We start from the raw sequence: 19471 nt of genomic DNA, 5'->3' as shown, positions 1-19471 counted from the left end.
ATCAAGTCTCTCCCGTGAGATCGTCCTGAGTGTTACACCAACAATTATTTCAGAAGCTTGGTCTCTCTGTGCCTGGTATGTGGAAGATGCTGGGGGGATAGCAAGCAGTCCCGACCCTTATGGAGCTTGATGTTTTAGTGGTGAGACAGACAACAGGCAAAGAAAAATGATAGAAAGGCCAATTTTCAGATGGGAGAGGAAGGCGGGGACCTGCCCCACTACATGGAGCTGTTTCTCAAAGTGCACTGCGCGGACCGCCTGACCCCCAAACCCGCACAGCCGGCTGGACCTCCTCCCCAGTGCCCCCCTAGTCCCGAGGATCTTCAGACACGCCTCCCTCTCCCTCCCATAGAAGGGCCATGGGCTTTGCCATTCCATCCACCTGCAAAGCTCTCTTCCCAGATCTTGCAAAGACAGGCTCCTCCTTGTTCAGGGCTCAGTGTCAGTGTCACCTCCTCAGAGATCCCCCTGAAGTGGTCTCTCCCTTTGCTCTGTCCCCTGACCCTGCTGGACTTCCTTGCCCCTCTCACAGACTGCAGTCCTGCACAGTAGTGGTTTTCCTGGGTCTGCGGCTTCCCCAGCAGAAGGGGAGCTCTTGGGGCAGGTCCTTGACTGCCCCGGTCATCTCCGTGTCACCAGTGAGCAACGTTTGCTGAAAGCCTACCCATCGGTATTTCTCTTCATGAAGTCCCAGGAAGAGCGGCACTCACAACTCCAGAACCTGCTCCCCACCGGTAAGGAGAGGCCACAGGCCCGGCCGACTGCAGGGTTTCTTCAGGCCTTTCTTGATTCTCTGATGGTGGGAAAAGGTGGTAGAGGCTGGAAGGAAAAGAGGAAAGGAGGGCGCGAGGCAAGGGGCCCTAAGAGGCCAGTTCTGCTGACGCGGCCTCTGGGGATGAGCGCTCCAACCCAACCCCCAGCAAAAGCGCAACTTCTACCAACTCCCAGGCGACGCGTCGCTCCGAGCCGGCGGCCTGGGCAGCAGGTGCTGGACCCCGGACCCCAGGACCCGGTCCGAGTACCCGGCGCCGGCGGGGTGTGCGGGGTGGCTGGGCCACGCGGACTCCGGGGCGGTGGCGTTCGCAGACCTGGAAAGAAAGGCACTTGGCGCGGCAAGTGTTGTCCCTAAGAGACTGACGCTGGGAAGTGCGTGCATGCCCTGGCCCGCACTGGCAGGAGCTGCCCAAGGGCAGCGCTGCGCTTAGACCTCCCGGAAAAAGCTCAAGACAAGGCGCGTGCGGCTTCCAGAACGTGGAAACGCGTGGGGCGCGCGGCCCCGGCGCAGCGCAGCGTGGGGACCTTACGTAGCACGTGTAGACCCTGGGGCAGTGGCGCGAGGGGTCCAGGCGCCGCGGGGCCCTGGGACCGCCAGGCAAAGGCCGTGGCTGGCGCGCGACCCCAGGAGGTTGGCTCGCGGCGGAGCGCGGGGGCCGAGACGGCCGGGGCGTGCGGGCGCAGGGGCAGCGGGGCGCCGGGGGGGAGGAAGAGAAGGCGGCGGCGGGCGCTTCGCGCGTGCAGCCCGGGGCCGGGGCGCGGGGAGGCGTCACGCGGGGCGCTGCCCCTCCGAGGACCTGGGTCCGGAGCCGGGCCGCCGGGGAGCGCGGTCCCGCACGGCGCGGCCGGAGTCCGGCTGCGGGGGCGCCGCCCGCCCCTCTCCCCGCCCCGCGCTCAGCCCCTCCCTCCGGCCCGCCTCCTGCCCGGCTCCCTCCCTCCGCGGCTGCGGCGCGGCGCTCCCGGCGCACTCGGAGCCCGGCGGGGACCGGGAGGCAGAGGCGGGGCGGCCCTGTGTCCGAGTGCGGGAGCTGAGCCAGGCCCGGGGGCCGAAGTTTGCCCGCGCCTCCGGGGGACAGCGCGGGCGTCCAGGTCGTTCCCAGCCCCTTCTCGCGTCCTCGCCCGGGTCCCGCTGGCATCCCGGGGGACGGAAGCCGCGGCCCGGCCAACTCCGAGGCAGGGACGCCGTGCCGGGAACTTGAGGTGGGAACTTTGCGCGGGGCAGCCTGGCTGGGCGCCTGGGAACTCGGGCTCCGGGAGAGCTGCACGTGGCCGTGGCCCTGGGCTCCCCTGCGGGGACCCGGACCGCCGAGGCGGGGGCGACAGAGGACCCGGGAGCCGCTGTGGGGTCCGGCTCCAGTTCCTTAACGGGGTCTCGGGGTGCCAAGTGCTGGGGGTTCGCCCCCGAGGTGGGGCACATCCTGGCTGTGGCGGCCGCTTCTCGCGGGATCCGAGGAGGAGGAGGGAGTGTTGGGGAAGGTGGAAGGGGGTGTCTCACTCGTTCACTCTACCTTAAAGCCCAGAATGGAGCATTCCCGGCAGTGGGCTTGAGTCATTCATTAACTAAATGAGCCTTTGTGGAGCGCCTACTGTGTGCTAGGCGCTGGGGAGTCCAAGACGGCTCTGTTCACTGGAGGCTCCCGCGTTTGGTAGGGAAAGTGGGTGGTCGCCTCCTCAGTCTCAGGGGCTCCTGGGAGGGGCTCAGCCTGGATGGATTGGAGCTTTGGGTGAGGAAGGAAAAGAGGGAAGTCTATTCATTTGTGGATTGGACGAAGGTTAGTTGAGCACCTACTAGGTGCGGCTTACCTTGCCAAGTGCCCAACATTCATTATTTCCTCATTTAACGGTTATTGAGGCAGTTGTGGGGAGAGAACACTGAAGGACGGGGGGCAGGATGGGAACAGGATTGGAAGGAAGCAGCCTTGCAGTTTGGAGACAGAAGTACGAATTTAGACCCAGCCCCTCCCTTAAAGAGGCCCCAGCCTGCCGGATGCAGTACTGTAGCCCCTGTGTGTATCTGGACAGGTTGCAGAAAGGCCTTTCTTTGATTCATCTACTGCATTCCTTCTCAAGGGTAGAGGGCGCCTAGGATAGGCTCTTGAATAGGAAGGGAAGGATGGTCAAGGGGAACCGGATTAAAAAACACTGATAGCTTTAGTGATGAATGCAGGCTTCCACCATTATCAGGGGTTGCTTAGTTAAGTTGTCCATTCAGCAGGCATTTTCTTAAGCACCTGCTATGCTTAAGCCCTTAAAGGGTCTAAGCACCAAAGTCACCCAGTGAATGAGAGAGCCAAAGACCCCCTTTGCCAACACCTTGAGAGAAGTGCAGGAGGAGGTGCAGGAAGGATCGAGAGCTGCTCTGATGAAGGGGAGGAGTTGCCCTGCTTCTGTGAATCTGAGCAGGGGTTTGCTCACCATGGTGGGTTTGATACCCACACATGACCACAGTCGAAGTCCCTATGGGGAGCGTCATGGGAGCACATCTCCAAGGCGGGTTTGGCACTGCTAGAGACCCGTCTGGGGCAGGGGAGGGGCACGTAGCCAGAACATGCCCTCTCTCTCAAGTGGACTTGTCAGGCTCTGCCAGACCTGAGCTTGACCCCCATGCCTTCTGTCTTGAAGCTCCTCAGAGGCACCTGCTAAGTGGGGAGGGAAGGAAGGTATGTTTTAAAGACAGGTCCGAGATGGCCCCTGGGGCCTGACCTCATCAGTCGATCCCTAAAGCAGCCCATTCCAGTGGAAAGATGTCTGTCATGGGACACAGTCAAAGCCCGTGGGGAACCGTAAGTGTGCTGGAAATAAGACAGTCTCCATCACTGTCCTGAGGCTTGAAAGCTCAGGCTGGGGGTGCCCTGGGAGCCAGGCTCCAGGTCCACTGCCACTTGGAATTCTCTGCACCAGACACACAGCCGAGCTCTGGCAAGAGTGAGGGAGATGCCCCAGGGAACAGAAGAGCAGAGAGCTCTGTCCTCAATGCGTGGCTTAGACACTCAAACTGGGACTGAAGAATTAACCCCCTGGACCCCTAAAGGGTGTCTTGACTGGGCCAGCCTTCCTCCACATCCCCTTTCCTAATATGTTGAAGAGTCAGCATTTCCAACTGCCAAAAGTATAGAGGTCTGGAAATCCACTCTTGGTTGACTCATTAAACCCAGGAATGGGGCCCCTGGGTGGAAAATGGCAGCTGGAAAAGCCACTCTAAATAGAATTAATAAAAAGCGAGAGGCAAGAAAGTCTAGCTGCAAGCACTCAGTCACCCTTGGCCATCGTTATTATGTAGCAGACAGTATTCGATTAACACAATCAGAACATAAAGTGAATGCGCTACAGATAGGGTTGGAGTCGCCTCTCATCTCCCCCTGCTCTGGGGTGACTTTGCCTCACATCTGGGCCTCCCCAGGCAGGCAGGCAGGCACAGCCATGCCCTCCCTCTTTCCTCCCTCACTTCCCTGCCACAGCTCCCACAGACGCTGCAGCCTGCACACTCTCTCAGGGCAAACAACTGAGGGGCTGTGTCAGCAGGTGTCCCCTGCCCCTGCCCCAGCGTACTGCTCCCCTGAGCCTGCTCCTCTGCTTACGCCTGTGTTCCCAGATTTCAGACTGTGAGGAGCAAATAGAAAAGGACCTTCTGGCTCTCGCCCCAAAACACCTCCTGGCAGAAGGCAAATGTGCATTTGGTGTTATTTTGCCAAAAGCAGAATAAGGAGGCTCCAGAGCCCACCCTGTCTTTTTTATGAGAGAGAGCGAAATGCTTTCTCATTTGGGGGCAGGTGGGGGATGGAAGGAGGAACCCAGCTCCCAGCAAATACCTACCCCACCCCATGACTTGGGCCCCAGGAAGCAGGACTGAGGTCTGGCATGGCTGGAGGGTGAAGGCAGATTCTCCTTAGGGGCGCAGCATCTCGAGGAGATCCGGCATGCCGGGACCCGGGCCAGCCTAACGCTGGATCCATTTTGATTAACGTTTTAATTGGGGCTTAATGCAACACGACCCGCTCTGAGTCAGCCCAGCGAGCAGCGCCAGCCCTGACAGAGGAAGCCGCACTGACAGGGGAAGGGCAGCGCGGAGAGACGGATGGGCTCCCTCCACCCCTGCTCAGAGTGAGGGAGCCACACAGGTTGGGAGGCTGTGGTGTGGGAGGAAGAACCCAAAGCCGGAGGAGCTCAGGAAAGAGATGCTTGTCTCTTATAAAGTTGCCTTGGAGGTTGTGTCAGTTTCCTGCCGCCCCGTATGATCACCGATTTAATGGCTTAAAGCAACACAAATTTATTGCCTCACAGTTTCGGGGATCGTAAGTCCAAAATAGGTCTCTTTGGGCTGAAATCAAGGGGTTAGCAGGGCTGTGTTCCTTCTGGGGGAGAATCCATTTCCTTGCCTTTTCCAGCCTCTAGATGCTGCCCACTTTCTGGGCTTGTGGCCCACATCCCTACAGCCTCTGCTTCTGTCACATTTCCTTCTCTGCCTCTGACCCTCCTGCCTCCCTCTTGTAAGGACCCGGGATGACATGGGGCTGACCAAGACAATCCAGGATCATCTTCCTGTCTCAAGATCTTCAGTTTAAACAACCAGCAAAATGCCTTTGCCACATGAAGTAACATAGTCCCAGGTTCCAGGGATTAGGACATAGACGTCTTTGGGGGACCATTATTCTGCCTACCACAGGGGTGTGCCTCATCAGTTTATGTTACAGATAGGGAAACTGAGGCCTGGCCAAGGGGGTGACTTTGACTTCAGTACCAAATGAGAGGGAAAACCCATCCTCTGCTTCACATTCCTCCTCTAAGAAAGGAAATTCAAGGGTAGCAGGGGGAAGGTTACCAAGCTTGTTGCACAAAAGCCAGTCTAACAAACGCAGAGCCCTTACAATATGCCAGCACAGTTTCAACACTTGCGAGGCACGTTGGGTGATTACCCCAGTTTAAGCTGAAGAGGCTCAGGCACAGAGAGGTGAAGTCATTTGTGTAAAGGTGAACAGCTAGTAAATGGTGAGCCAGGCAGCCTGGCCCAGAGGCCACCCCCTCACCCGTGCCTGTCTCCACCATAGGAGAGCTCTTCTGTCCAGAGGCCAGAATGGCAATCCAGAATTTGACAAAACCAGGGAGTGTGTTGATTTCTTAGTCCACTCTTGTGCAAATATACAATAGGAATAAAGATGTTTCTCCCAGCCATGGGCAATTGCATGCTTCTCCCTATCCCCAAAGACTTCCCAGAAGCTTGTACATAGAAAATACAGACAAAAGACCCAGTGCCTCACTTGCTGCAGGTGGCAGAGACCCCCTAGACCCACATGCCAGGAACCAGGAATCCAAGGAGGCAGTAAAACACAGCGGTCAGAGAGTCTCACACACCTAGTTTGATTCTGGCTTCATCACTTACCACAGTGTCATGAGTTTTCACTTCTCCAGGCCTCAATTTCCTCATCTGTAACATGGGGGTGATAATAGTAGTGCCCTCCTCTTAGGGGAGATTGTGGGCTCACACCGTTAAGGCTCTGGTGCAGCCCCTAGCGCTTAGTGTGCTATCAAGGGAGGCGGGGACTGTGGCCCCTATGGCACTGTGCGTGCTCAGCCCTCTCTGCATCCCTTCCACCCCAGGAGAGGGACGGAGAGCTCCTTCCTTAGCTATGGGCATAGAGCTGGAAGAGCCCAGTCGAGAGAGGCCAGGGGTTTGTTGAAACCTGGAAAGAAACGCAGACGGTAGGTAGGTCGGCAGCTGGGATCAACCCACAGTCGTTTATGGGACCCTTTCCTGTCCTTGATGGGATGTGGCCATGGGGGCTAGAGATTAGGTGACCCTGGTAATTCCTGCAGCAAACCTCCTTTCCCCAGATCCTCCTAACAGCCCTGTGAGGCAGGCAGGGCAGTTTTATCCCCACCTCACAGGGAGGAAATAGGCTCAGAGAGGCGGGGGACTCCATGGCGCAGAGCGCTGTCTCGGGCCAAAGGCTGGTTAGCAGGAGCAGCATGAAAGTCCTGACTTGGACCTTCGTTCCACCCCGCTCCCCACTCCAGCCCCCAGCAGGCCCTGCACCCCCACCCAGTCAGACTCTCACCACAGAGTGGCCTCATGCTGGGGCTGCCTCTCAGAACTTCTCAATTTTAATAACCACTTATTTATCTTTGGAAATGTGTACTCAGCCCTCAGACATACCTTGTGAACATCATCTTTCTCTCAAGAGGGAAGAAAAAAATTGTATAGAGAATGTCGGCAGATCTTGGACTCACCGAGGGGAATTTAACTGAGGTGGCCTCATTGCAGGTTTTGCTCTCAGACCACAAGGGTTTCCACATCTCCAGTGAAGCTCCCCAAAAGCAGGGCCCACAGAGCCTTCCAGAACCCCACGGAGAGTGGGAAGTTGGGCAGGGGGCTCCCTGTCAAAACCCAGAGCAACTCTTGTGCCCCAGTTGTTGGGAGTCTCCAGGCATGTAGGGCACCTCCCCTTTTCTCTCTCTGGAACTTGAGCGAGAATCCCTAAGGGAGCCTGTCAGAATGCCAGTCCCCAGGCCTCCCTCTCAGGGACTCCGACAGAAGATCTGGGGATGGTCCCAGGAGTCTATGTCTCCACTGAGCCCCCAGGGCACTTCGGAGCCTGGTGGCTTGGTTGTTCTTATGCTCTTCCGTTTTCTTTACATAGATTAAACCCAGAGCTGTGTTGACTGTTCTTTACTCCGCACCTCTCTTCATCGCTGGCCTCATTGTTCCCTTCGTTTCAGCCCCCCCGCTTTTTCCCCTTCCCCTGCCCTGCCAGGCCTTCTCCCCGAAGCTGAGATAGATTCTTACATGTGCTTGCATCTTTGTTAAATATGTAACGTTGTGTGTGTCTTCATTTACATAAATAGCATAGTGCTATAAACTTCTGTTTCTTTTTCCACTCAGCACCGTGTTTTTAAGATCTAAATGTGTTGCTAAACCTACATCTAGCTCATTGCCTCTGCTTCCTGTGCAGTCTCCAGGGGCCCACCATCTGCACCCACCGTGACTTATTGTCCACGTCCCTTGCCCGGGACAGGGGTACGGAACTTCCTAGCCCCACAAGCCAACATGGATACACGGTATTGTACCTTGTTCCTCGCTCAGGTCTGACTCCCCAGAAGCAAATCCTGAGTCAAGGATTTGAGTGCAAGTGATTTATTACTGACAGTGCTGCCCACGACCCCTGTGTACCAGATCTGGGAACTATAACCAGGAGTGGGAGTCCTGGGTCATAGAGAACCAGCCTCTTCATTTCCCTCAGCATCCCTGATGGGTTTGCCAGAGGCCTGGCAGACCACACTCCCCCCAGCAGTGGGCTCTGGCGGTCAGACAGCGTGAGTTCAACTCCCGCTGGTTCAGGTCCAGAAAGGAGTCACCCTTGGCCGGCAGAGGGGAGATGACAGAACCCCCCTCATAGCTAGCAGTAATACAGCAAGCATCCACTGTGTCAGGCACCGGGCCAAGTGCATCACCCGTGCCCTCTGCTTTAGTCCTCACCATAACTCAAGGAGGTAGGAGCTATTCGCATTCCCATTTTATAGATGAGGACACTGAGTCTCAGAGGTAGGACATGACCCGCCCAAAGTCACAGAGTGACTGGCCTTGAACCCAGGTCACCGATTTCCCAGCTAGTGGGCTCTCCTGCTTCCCCAGCTTGGCGGAGTCAGCAGTCACCCTGCAGCTGGAGCAGGACCAGCTTTTCTCAACATCCCCTATATTAGTTTCCTATTGCTGTTGTCACAGATTAGCACAAACCAGGTGGCTTGAAACAACACAAACTTATTGCCTCACATTTCTGGTGGACAGGAGTCTCACATGGGCCTTACAGGCCGCATTCCTTTCTGGAGGATCTAAGGGAAAGTCGGTTTTTTGTCCTTTCCAGCTTCAAAGGCAGCTGACCAGCAACCTGAATTCCTCCTTGCGGTATAAACTAACAGTCACAGGTCCCAGGGATTAGGATTAGGACGTCTCTGAGGGGAGGGCCTTGGTCTGACTCCCTTAGGAGTGTCCCCTGAGTGGTATCTACCAGCACTAACCAACCAGGCCTGCTGTGGAGAGCAGCTTCAACAGGGAAGCGGGTGCTGGCGCCCCTCCAGCCTCTGGGCTTCCCCATATCTCCACTAGCCTGACCCTCTCTGCCCTCTTCACCCCAGCCAGGTCAAAACTGCCATCTGAAACCACCCTTCCCACACACACCTAGTCATCAGGTCAGCTTTAGTGACCATTTGGTGGTCTGACACCATCCATCCACCATGTGAGACCAGCTCATCCCCGCTGTCTGGGTGATTTGCCCACGTCCACTCCTGTCCATCATCCCACAGCCAGGAAATGCTGCGTTTAACACAGAGCTCGTCATAGCGCCACCTATCGGTCTCCTCGGTGAATTGGCACCCCTGGAATCCTATGTTCTCTCCCCACCTCACCACACTCCCCAAACTCAGCAAGTCCCGGAGGTCTTCATCCGAAGGCCGTCCTGAATCCATGCAACTCTCCAGTCCCCTCCACTGGTCCAAGCTTTTGTTGTCTCTTTCCAGAATGACTACAGAGGTTTCCAGCCTGGTTTCCCCAGCCCACGCACAGTCTACACCTGAGGACTCCCCCTCCTACACAGAGAAAGCCTCAGCCCCTTGTCATGGCCAGCCTGCTGACCTCCGTACACTCACCTTCTCCCACCTCCCTTCACTAACTCTGCCTGGCCCCTCGGCTTTCCCTGGTCTTGGACCATCCAAGCCCACCCCCCGGCGGGAAGCAAGCTCTTCCCTTTCCTTCCACCTGAGACACCCTCTGCCAGGTCCTCAGAGGAGTGGCTCCTTCCCATCCGTGAGGCTCATCCCCAAGGTTGCCACCTCTGAGAAGCCCTCCCAGACTCCTTCAGCTGATGTTGCCCACTGCAGTCATTTTCTTGCTAGTTTTGCTGAAATGATCTGTGTACTTTATTTAGAGACTGCCTCCCCCACTAGAACATCAATTCCATGACGACAGGAGCCGGGTCTGTCTTGTCCTGGGCAGTCCCTCTGGATCTGCCATACTCCCAGCACACAGTGTGTGTTGAATGAATGAATGACAGCTCCCTCAGGACACTTCATCACCATTTCCACTATTGCAGCCCCCGCCTCAAACAGCTTCCTCTTCCCAAGCATCCACAGACCCTCCGAGGCAAAAACATTGAAATCCATAATGCCCTAGGACTGGCAGACCTAACACTGTAAATAAATTTTTAAAAACTAAACTTTTTGTGAAGATATCAGGCTTGGGGAAAAGCAGCATTATTTCCCAGACACAGGACTTTGGGGCCTGTCTGATTTATGACCTTCACTCGAGGCTCTAGAATCTAGTATGCAGAGCTGTCCCCCCACCCACTTCAGACCGGGTATCCCCAAGACCAAAGGCCAAAGAGAGTGTGCCCATACATCAGTTAACAAATCCCAGCATCTCGTCCTACCCGGGAACCCTGGCTGAAGCATGCTTTTTCCGTCTTCTCCATCCTGAACAGTCTGCTGAGACAGGATAACTTTCCACACACAGGATGCAGAGGTTTTAAGTCATCACTGACACAAGGCATGAGGTCAAGCCACAAGGAGTCACTAATGGAGGGAGCTTTCAGCTGTAGGGAAAGAAGGCAGGGCTGAAAGAGGAAATTCTGCAGAAGAGGTGATGACAGCTACAGGGGTTTCACAAGAGCTCTCGGGGCTTATGGGATAAGAGGAATGTTCCTTTGTCTCCATCACCATTCTTGCCAAACGGAATGTCATTTTCCCCCTTGTCTTTGGTGGCCAAGATGAAACAGCAGAGCTGAAAAGCTGTATCACTAATGTGCAGGGCCTAAAAGGGATTCTTCTTACTCCTCCAAGGGATTCTGGCAGGCTTTGCCTGAGGAGATGGGTTCCAATTTTAGGGGAACTTAAAAACATTATCCACACTCCAAAATGAAATCATTTTTATTTCAAACACAGGTGTATCCTAGTTTTCCAAAACCCAATCTGTGAGATGGTAGCCTTCCCCACTGAGAAATGAGTGGAGTGATTGCTTTTGTAAAGGAATTCCTGTTAGAAAGGATTCTCTTTCAACCATGGAAACCCTTGCTTCTATTCGACACTGTTTCTCATCCATACAGGAGTGTGTGTGTGTTTTCCCTCAACAAATCTATAACAGACAGACCCTTATGTATTGGAAATGGCTTTCCATTTGGAATTGAGAGACTTTGCTGATATCACTTACTTGCAGTGGGGTTTGGGCTGCAGGGAGGGATGGTGATTTTAAAAACCAAAGTAGTAGACTCTTACTACTTTTCCATGGATCAGCTTAATTCTAGAGAGCTCTGTTATTATAATCTAGGGATCTCAAATTCAAATGCCTACAGGGACCAGGAAGAAGACACATGTATGTGAAGTAGAGTGGGTGCTAGGAAGACAACAGGGCAGGGTGGGGACTGTGGTAGATTACAGCATACAAGCCCTGCCTAAAGAAGGCAGTCATTTCTTAGCTGGAATTTGGGCCAAATGCTGCCAGGTAGTCTGATATTTCAAGACAAACCAGAAATATGAATTTTTACATGAACTTTCTCAATTTTCAAAATCTCCAAGCCAGGCAAAGTATCTGTGAACCAAATTCAGCCCATGAGCTATATGAATGAATAAGCAATCTCACTCTGGTAGCACAAACTCTTAGTTTTGAGGGTTGGGAGGGAAGGAGCCTATGTACGCTGGTATTTTGACCTCAGAGTGCCTTCGTGATGGTGGCCTCACCAACAGGAAATGGACCCATCCCACAAGCACTTCTCTGAGCTCTTATGAATGCTGAACACAGGGATGAGTGAAGCACAGAGCAAGCAATCTAATAAAGAAGCCAGGCTTGCACACAGATAATTCTAAAACGGTTGGTAAGTGCACTGAAGATAAATGCACCAGGTATAGGGGTGGGAGAAGTCATTTTAGCTGGAAGAGCCAAGGAAGGCTTCCTGGAGGAGCAAGCATGCCTGGCCAGCTCACCTCTGTATCCTCAAGATGAAGTTTGCTGATATGTGAGCAAATATGACCCTATTGTGATATTTGTACGTTTCTTTGGACATTGCCTCTTATTTAGGGCAAATGATATAGATTTTTCACTTATGGGAGCAATACAGGGTATCCTTTTAATAATGTGAATAGTAATAATAGCAATTGTTGAGTACCTACTATGTACCAGGCACTGTATTAAGTGCTCTCATGTACATAATTCTTTGAGTCCTTTTAATACTACTATGAAGTAGGCCATATCATTATACCCATTTTACAGATGAGGAAATTGAAACACATCAGGATTGAGTAACTTGCCCAGACCATGAGGCTTCAAAGTCTATGCTTATAACCACAACACCAGGGCTTCTCTACTTTGGCACTGTGGACATTGGAAGCCAGATAATTCTCTGTTGTGGGGTCTGGACTGTGTGTCATGGCTGTTTAGCAGCATCCTTGGCCCCTATCAAGTAGATAACCAGTAGCATCCCACAGTCATGACAATCAAAAGATGCCTCCAGACATTGCCACATGTCCACGAGGGGACAAAATTGGCCCTGATTGAGAACCACTGATCTATACTAAACTACCTTTGCAAGCTAAATAAATACCAAAAAAACGGGGCTAATCTAAAAGTGTTGAGTAAATAATAATGCACATGTCACATGACAGTCCACTAGGATGTCAGCTGTGTGGGGCTAGGGACCATATCTGAATCTGCATGTCTATGAACCCCCAGTGCTTGAAACAGTGCCTAGCACACAGTAGCCCTCAGTAAGTTTTTATAACATAAATAAGATGGATATGCATTGCAAGTTGAGGAAATTCTGAATGATAGTGTTGCTATTTTCACTCTTAAGTGAGTGTCTTAGCTTGGGCTGCTATACCCAAAATATCTAGACTGGGAGACTTAAGCAGCAGACCTGTATTGCTCGCAGTTCTGAAGTTTGGAGGTCAGAGAGATCAGGGGCCCAGCACGGTGGGCCTCTGGTGAGGACTTTCTTCCTGGCTTATAGAAGGCTGCCTCCTGTGTCCTCCCATGGTGGAGAGGGAGGGAGGGGGTTCTCGTGTCTCTTCCCCCTCCTCTAAGGGCACTAATCCCATCCTAGGGGCTCCACCCTCCTGACCTCATCTAGACCAACATCTCCCAAAGGCGCCCCCCACATACTGTCCACTGGAGGGGACATAGGGCAACCCCCTGTGAATCTGCGGGGACACGGTTCAGTCCATAACAGCACATCTGCAGGACCAGCATTGTCAGGCGACACCCAGGAGTCACTGAGGCTCTTTCCTCCCTCCGCCCTCCAGGCCCGAGAGGGATGTGAAGGCCCAAAATGACCCTCTTACCGGGAGACAATTCTGATTACGACTACAGCGCCCTGAGCTGCGCCTCCGACGCCTCCTTCCACCCCGCCTTCTTCCCCCAGAGTCAGTCCCTCAAGGGCGTCTTCTACCGCCGGGCCCAGCGGCTGCGGCCGCAGGACGAGCCCTTCCAGGGCGGCCAGCCTGAGGACCGCCGCCGGCGGATCATCATCAACGTGGGCGGCATCAAGTACTCGCTGCCCTGGACCACGCTCGAGGAGTTCCCGCTGACGCGGCTGGGCCAGCTCAAGGCCTGCACCAACTTCGACGACATCCTCAACGTGTGTGATGACTACGACGTCACGTGCAACGAGTTCTTCTTCGACCGCAACCCGGGTGCCTTCGGCACCATCCTGACCTTCCTGCGCGCGGGCAAGCTGCGCCTGCTGCGGGAGATGTGCGCGCTGTCCTTCCAGGAGGAGCTGCTCTACTGGGGCATCGCCGAGGACCGCCTGGACGGCTGCTGCAAGCGCCGCTACCTGCAGAAGATCGAGGAGTTCGCCGAGATGGTGGAGCGCGAGGACGCGGACGACGCGCCGGACAGCGAGGGCCCCGACGGCGAGGGCGCGGCCGACGGCGAGGGCCGCCTGGGCCGCTGCATGCGGAGACTGCGCGACATGGTGGAGCGGCCGCACTCGGGGCTGCCCGGCAAGGTGTTCGCCTGCCTCTCGGTGCTCTTTGTCACGGTCACCGCCGTCAACCTCTCCATCAGCACCTTGCCCAGCCTGAGGGAGGAGGAGGAGCAGGTAAGAGCCCACAGCCTCGCGCGGGGTGGGAAGGTCCGGGGACAGGAGAGAAGCAGCTTGCAGAAGCACTCTGCTCCCAGAAGTCCGCGTCTTCATACCAGCGCTGTCACCTCCTCCAGGAGGCCTTTCCTGACTACGCTGGCCACATAGCACCCCCAGGCTCTCTTGCCATGGTGTTTGTACCTGTATTGACCACCTCCATGTCCAAGCGCAAGTTCCCTGCCTGTCCCGGTGTGCGCTATGCCCCCAGCGTCCAGAACAGTGTCTAGTGTGGCTGAGGCACTCAACCACTCTCTGTTGAAAAATGAAGGAATGAACAAACGGATAATATGATTTATGACGTGCCTGACCCCAAGCTAAGCACATGACATATATCATCAAAATTCATTTCGCCTACTCCAGCCCTTTCCAGACCTTCCCAATTCCCATGTATAAAAATATCCCAGATGCATTTTCTGGGTTCTGAACATAGTTTTTACTCATGGGATGTGTGCACTTCCTCAAACAACGAGCCTTTTTTTGTGTTCAATAAGAGAATATGTCCAAAGTGTTTACTCCAGGGCCTGACCAGGGTATATGCTCAATTCTCAAGGCTACCACTTAGCAGGCAGTCATGGGGGCCAAGGCCTGGGCTGCATGCAGCTCTGCTCTGTGTTCTCAGTGAATCTTCCAGGAAGTCTGTAGAGGAGCTGTTCTCATACCCACTTGATAGATGAGAGCACTAAGGCAGAGCAGCTTACCCGGATCTAGATCTGAGTCCAAATTCTGTGTTCTTAAAGGTGGACGGATGGGTCCCATATGGCAGTGTGGGACTTCCTACAGCCCCAGGTAAGGGTGTGATTAGCCCACAAATGTGGGGTTCCTCCAAATTTTGACTTGGTTGCCGAGATTTAAAAGTAAGGTGCTTTTCATTTAAAAATTCAAACTCCCAAGTTCTCTTAAAAAGTCGGGCCCCTGGCCTGTAGTACAACATAGCAGCTCTTGGTAGGAGCCTTCCACAGGAAGTTGCTCTTCAGTACAGCCTCCTAATTGAGTCAGGACCCCTTCCCCATACTTGGGGGTTCTGGAAGCAAGTTTCAAGACAGACCAAAAGATTCAGACAGATGCAAATGGTATAGACATTGGAGAAATAGGTATGTGGTATGAAGTCAACGTAAATATCATAGCACCCAGCATTTATTGAGAACCTGTGTGGGCTAAGCACTTTACGTGTACTCTCTGAACATTAGAACTTCTCACCACATGAGGGTTTTTCCACATACATATATTATGGAGGAAGTAGCAATAGCTATTGCATTTGTAACTCACAGGGCACTTCTGGCACTTTTCTTATACCTTAAATCTTTAAAACAAATGTCAAGAAAATAGCACTCAACCAGTAAAATGAACTTTTGATGAACATATGGAGTACTGATAAAGAGAGCAGGGCAAGAGCCAGATGGCCTGAATTTCAATTCCCTTGCATCCACTCTGGCTGTGTATCAGTAGGCAAATTACTTAACCTCTCTGTGCCTCAGTTTCCTCACATGTCCAAGGAGGCTGTGTCATGAGGACTCAGTGAGTGAACCAGAAGTGATGGGAACAATGCCTGGCGCATGCGTGTGCAGGAAGTGTTGACTATAAGAATTATACAGATCCACCGAAAAAGAAAATGTTCATCATTTGAGACCTGTCTGGAAGTACCTGTGTTTAGTATAGATTTCTTCTTACTTCCAACATATGCACTCCTGATTTTATCAGGAAAATATGAATCAAGTTACTGCTTTATTCAACATCTGATACTTTCTTTTCTAAAAAAAAAAATGATAATACCTGGCCTTTTTCATGATTCACTAAAAATGCCATTCTTTGACTTCATTTTGGGGACTAGTGGGGTTCACTGTTTCACTTGCTCCTTGAGTACACATATGAGTGCCTACTGTATTCAGGCCCACAGGGCAGGCAGGGTGACCAGAACAAGTATTCCAGCTTTAAGGAACTTCAAGTCTAGTGGCGGGGGGACAATGACACCCCTTACAACCATAGGTGTGAGACCCAAACTGATGGGGCTCTTGTGAGGAGCCCACCAACCGTGCTGGGGGTACTTGGAGGGGGTGCCCTCTAGGAAGGTTTCTTAGAGGAGGGGGCTTCCTGTCCCAGAGGTCTGAGATGTCAAAGCCCCACCACGTATTAGTTCATCAGTCCAGCCTGCAGCATATTCCTAGTGAGAGCTCTTAAAGCAGGACTCTCAGAAACCCAGCTGTGCCCAGGAGCTGACAAAGTGGCCCAGGTGCCTCACTGCTCTGCCAAAGGCTGCTTTGAGGTTGAAGTGCAAAGCCACCAGGGATGGTCTGCCATTCAGTTAAATGGCAAACCAGAGAGAGAAGCTGGCAGCCCACAAGACAAATGTGTTTGGCCTATAGAATGTTTTCTTTATATTGAATTATCACAACATTTAAAACCCGGGTTTCATGAACAACTATAGACTTCCAGCTTCTCTAAAAATGTCAGTGAGGCTGCCTCAAGCCAGGATTCACCCAGGACAGCAATCGGGACGCTGAGCAGGACAGCCACCCTCTCTAGCAGGCCTCCACCCACCTGGCCCACCTCCCACATTTCTCCTTCCACTCACCCAACCTTGAGTTGGCAGCCTGTCTAAGCTCTTCCATCCATCCCGGTAACAAATATGAATGGATCACCTGCCACACGCACTGGGGTCCTGAGAGTGAACAATATACAAACTCCCCAACAGGGCCTTGATCTCCTGGGGCAGAGGGCAGGTGAAGTGAGGGTGGAAACAGACAATAAACACGGTAAATAGATAGCCTATAGAGCATATTGAAAGATGATGAACAACAAAGCAGGATAAGGGGAATTGGGGAGCAGGACAAAGGGAGGGAGGAATTTTAAACGGGAGTGTCACAAAAGGCCTCCCTGAGAAGGTGATACTGAAGCAAAGAGCTGGAGGAAGGGAGGGCAGAGCAAAGTGGGTGTCTGGGGAAGAAGACTCCTGCAAGGGGTTGGGGGTGAGTGGGGCAAAGTCAAGGCCTGGCTGCAGGGTGAGCATCAGGTGTTGGAGGGGCAAGGAGGAGGCCCATGAGGCTGGGGCAGGTGAGCAAGGTGGGCAGGGGGCTAGGAAGTGGGGGAGAGCTCAGCCACGTGTGCCCCAGGAGGACCTGAGCTATCCCTCTGAGCCATGGAGGGTGCAGAGCAGAGGAAGGGCAGGATCTGATTCACATTCTCAGGGCCCCTCTAGCTTTGTGTACAAAACAGGTTTAGGGAAAGGAGCCCAGGGAGAAGGTGTCTAGCTGTCTAAGCAAGAAAGGCTGGTGGCTGGACCAGGGCAAGGGGCAGTGCACATATGGTAAGTGGTTTGACCCTGGAATCATTTTAAATGAAGACCCAAAGGACTTCCTGAGTATTATATGGGAGTGTTGGGATGAGGCCAGATGTTCCATCCTGAGTGACTAGAAAGGTGGGATTGCCAGTGGCTAAGAAGGGAAACCAAAGGCAGGTGGCTGTGCGGAAGAAATCAAGAGCCCAGAGACAAGCTCTTCATTGTCCCCAGGAGGAAAAAATAAACAATAATTATGTGACAGGATAGAGGTATTAGCTAATGATATGGTGGCAATCATATTGCAATGTGTAGATGTATCAAATCAACACCTTATACATTTTGAACTTATACAGTGTTATATGTCAATTATGTGTTAATAAAAATAATTTTATGAAAAAGGAACCAGGGGCCTGGTTGGGGACATGAGGAGTTTGAGACGCCTATCAGACGCACAGGGTGATGTCAAAGAGGCAGCCCTTCTGAGATGAGTTCAGGGACAAAGTGTGGGCTGGAGAGACAGAGGAGGGGTCAGCATACAGTCGGTTCTTCAATCCCTAGGCCTGGAGGGCATCACCCGGGAATGAGCACAGCTAGAGAGACCCCAGGGCCACACGGCCTGACAGGTGGGCCGTGCCCAGGCCACCTTTCACCAGGTAGGGGAGCGCCCCTCCAGGCAGGGCTCCTTGCTGGCAGTGCCACTGACCTCTCCCGCGGCCTCCCCCCTCTCCCAGGGCCAGTGCTCCCAGATGTGCCACAACGTCTTCCTCGTGGAATCGGTGTGCGTGGGCTGGTTCTCCCTCGAGTTCCTCCTGCGGTTCATCCAGGCGCCCAGCAAGTTCACCTTCCTGCGGAGCCCGCTGACGCTCATCGACATGGTGGCCATCCTGCCCTACTACATCACCCTGCTGGTGGACGGCGCCGCCGCGGGCCGCCGCAAACCCGGCGCGAGCAACAACTACCTGGACAAGGTGGGGCTGGTGCTGCGGGTCCTGCGGGCTCTGCGCATCCTGTACGTCATGCGCCTGGCCCGCCACTCCCTGGGGCTGCAGACGCTGGGGCTCACGGCCCGCCGCTGCACGCGCGAGTTCGGCCTGCTGCTGCTCTTCCTGTGTGTGGCCATCGCCCTCTTTGCTCCCCTCCTCTACGTCATTGAGAACGAGATGGCCGATAGCCCCGAGTTCACCAGCATCCCCGCCTGCTATTGGTGGGCCGTCATCACCATGACGACTGTGGGCTACGGGGACATGGTGCCCAGGAGCACGCCGGGCCAGGTGGTGGCGCTCAGCAGCATCCTCAGCGGCATCCTCCTCATGGCCTTCCCGGTGACCTCCATCTTCCACACGTTCTCCCGCTCCTACCTGGAGCTTAAGCAGGAGCAGGAGAGGGTGACCTTTCGAAGGGCCCAGTTCCTCATCAAAACCAAGTCGCAGCTGAGCAGCATGTCCCACGACAGTGACATCTTGTTTGGGAGTGCCTCCTCAGACACCAGAGACAACAACTGAGCCCAGGGGACACTCCCGCCGCCGCCGCCACCAAGACACCCCCAGCCCTGCCTGCCTCCGCGGCCTGAAGCTACTGCCATCCCTACACGAGCCTTCAAAGGCACATGCTGCTTCTGAGCGCGGCCCTGGCGTGGGACGGACTCGGGCCACACCCTGGGGAGGACATCCGCACACCTGCACATCCGCAGGAGGGTCCCTGGCCCTCTCCGTCAGGAGGTGAAGTGGAAGCTGGTCAGGAGCCCGGCACACAGCCGGGACGGTCCCCCCGCGCCCCAGCCCCCATGCCTGTTTCCCTCCATGTGGAGATGCCTTGTTCTTTCCACCATGTACGTCACATGCCCAGCAAAGACTTGCTTTGTGGGTCTGCCTGGAGAAAAAAAAATACAAACCAACAGCGACATGTCTGTCTTTAGTGTGGTTCACATGTAATTAAAGAAAACTGATGAAAAAGAAGGAAAATGCCTTCTGCGGGCCCTGTTAAGAAACACAACTTAACTGTGTTTCCCAGCAGAGCAGGCCAGAGTGGGGCCTCGAAGTAAAAGGGCTTGATTGTTGAATTGTTCAGGCCTGGTGGGGAGTTCAGTGCAGGGGGAAAAAGGGTGACAACAGATATGTCAGGGGCATTGCCGGAGAACGCTGCATTCGCTCTCCTGTTTCTCTTTGATTCCTCCCACTGCAGGCCTCTCTTCGTCCCTTTTTCATTCTCTCCCTTCCTCTAGTTTCCTCTTTTGCACCTTGAAGCTCTCAAACTTTCCCCCCCACCAAGGAACCCCTAACAGTTAAATGGACACCAAGGGCCTGTC

The 19471-nt window shown here is 54.0% G+C and overlaps 1 protein-coding gene across 2 annotated transcripts; it reads left to right on the top strand.

Annotated features, from left to right (window-relative positions):
• The first annotated feature begins 1733 nt into the window (after nucleotides 1-1733).
• On the top strand, nucleotides 1734-19068 carry KCNG1 (potassium voltage-gated channel modifier subfamily G member 1). 2 transcript variants are annotated; one of them, XM_036901964.2, is made up of 3 exons: nucleotides 1734-1974; nucleotides 13051-13850; nucleotides 17898-19068. In XM_036901964.2, the coding sequence occupies exons 2-3, from the start codon at nucleotides 13077-13079 to the stop codon at nucleotides 18666-18668; spliced, it is 1545 nt and encodes a 514-aa protein (XP_036757859.1). In that variant the 5' UTR covers nucleotides 1734-1974; nucleotides 13051-13076; the 3' UTR covers nucleotides 18669-19068. The 2 variants fall into 2 exon arrangements, with proteins under 2 accessions (XP_036757859.1, XP_057359067.1); XM_057503084.1 differs by lacking the exon at nucleotides 1734-1974 and adding an exon at nucleotides 11425-11627.
• Nucleotides 19069-19471: the final 403 nt, after the last annotated feature.

This window comes from Manis pentadactyla, chromosome 5, assembly GCF_030020395.1.
Source record: "Manis pentadactyla isolate mManPen7 chromosome 5, mManPen7.hap1, whole genome shotgun sequence".
Classification (NCBI taxonomy): domain Eukaryota; kingdom Metazoa; phylum Chordata; class Mammalia; order Pholidota; family Manidae; genus Manis; species Manis pentadactyla.
Note: the sequence above shows the minus strand (reverse complement) of the source record. Positions and strands in the feature narration are given on the sequence as shown.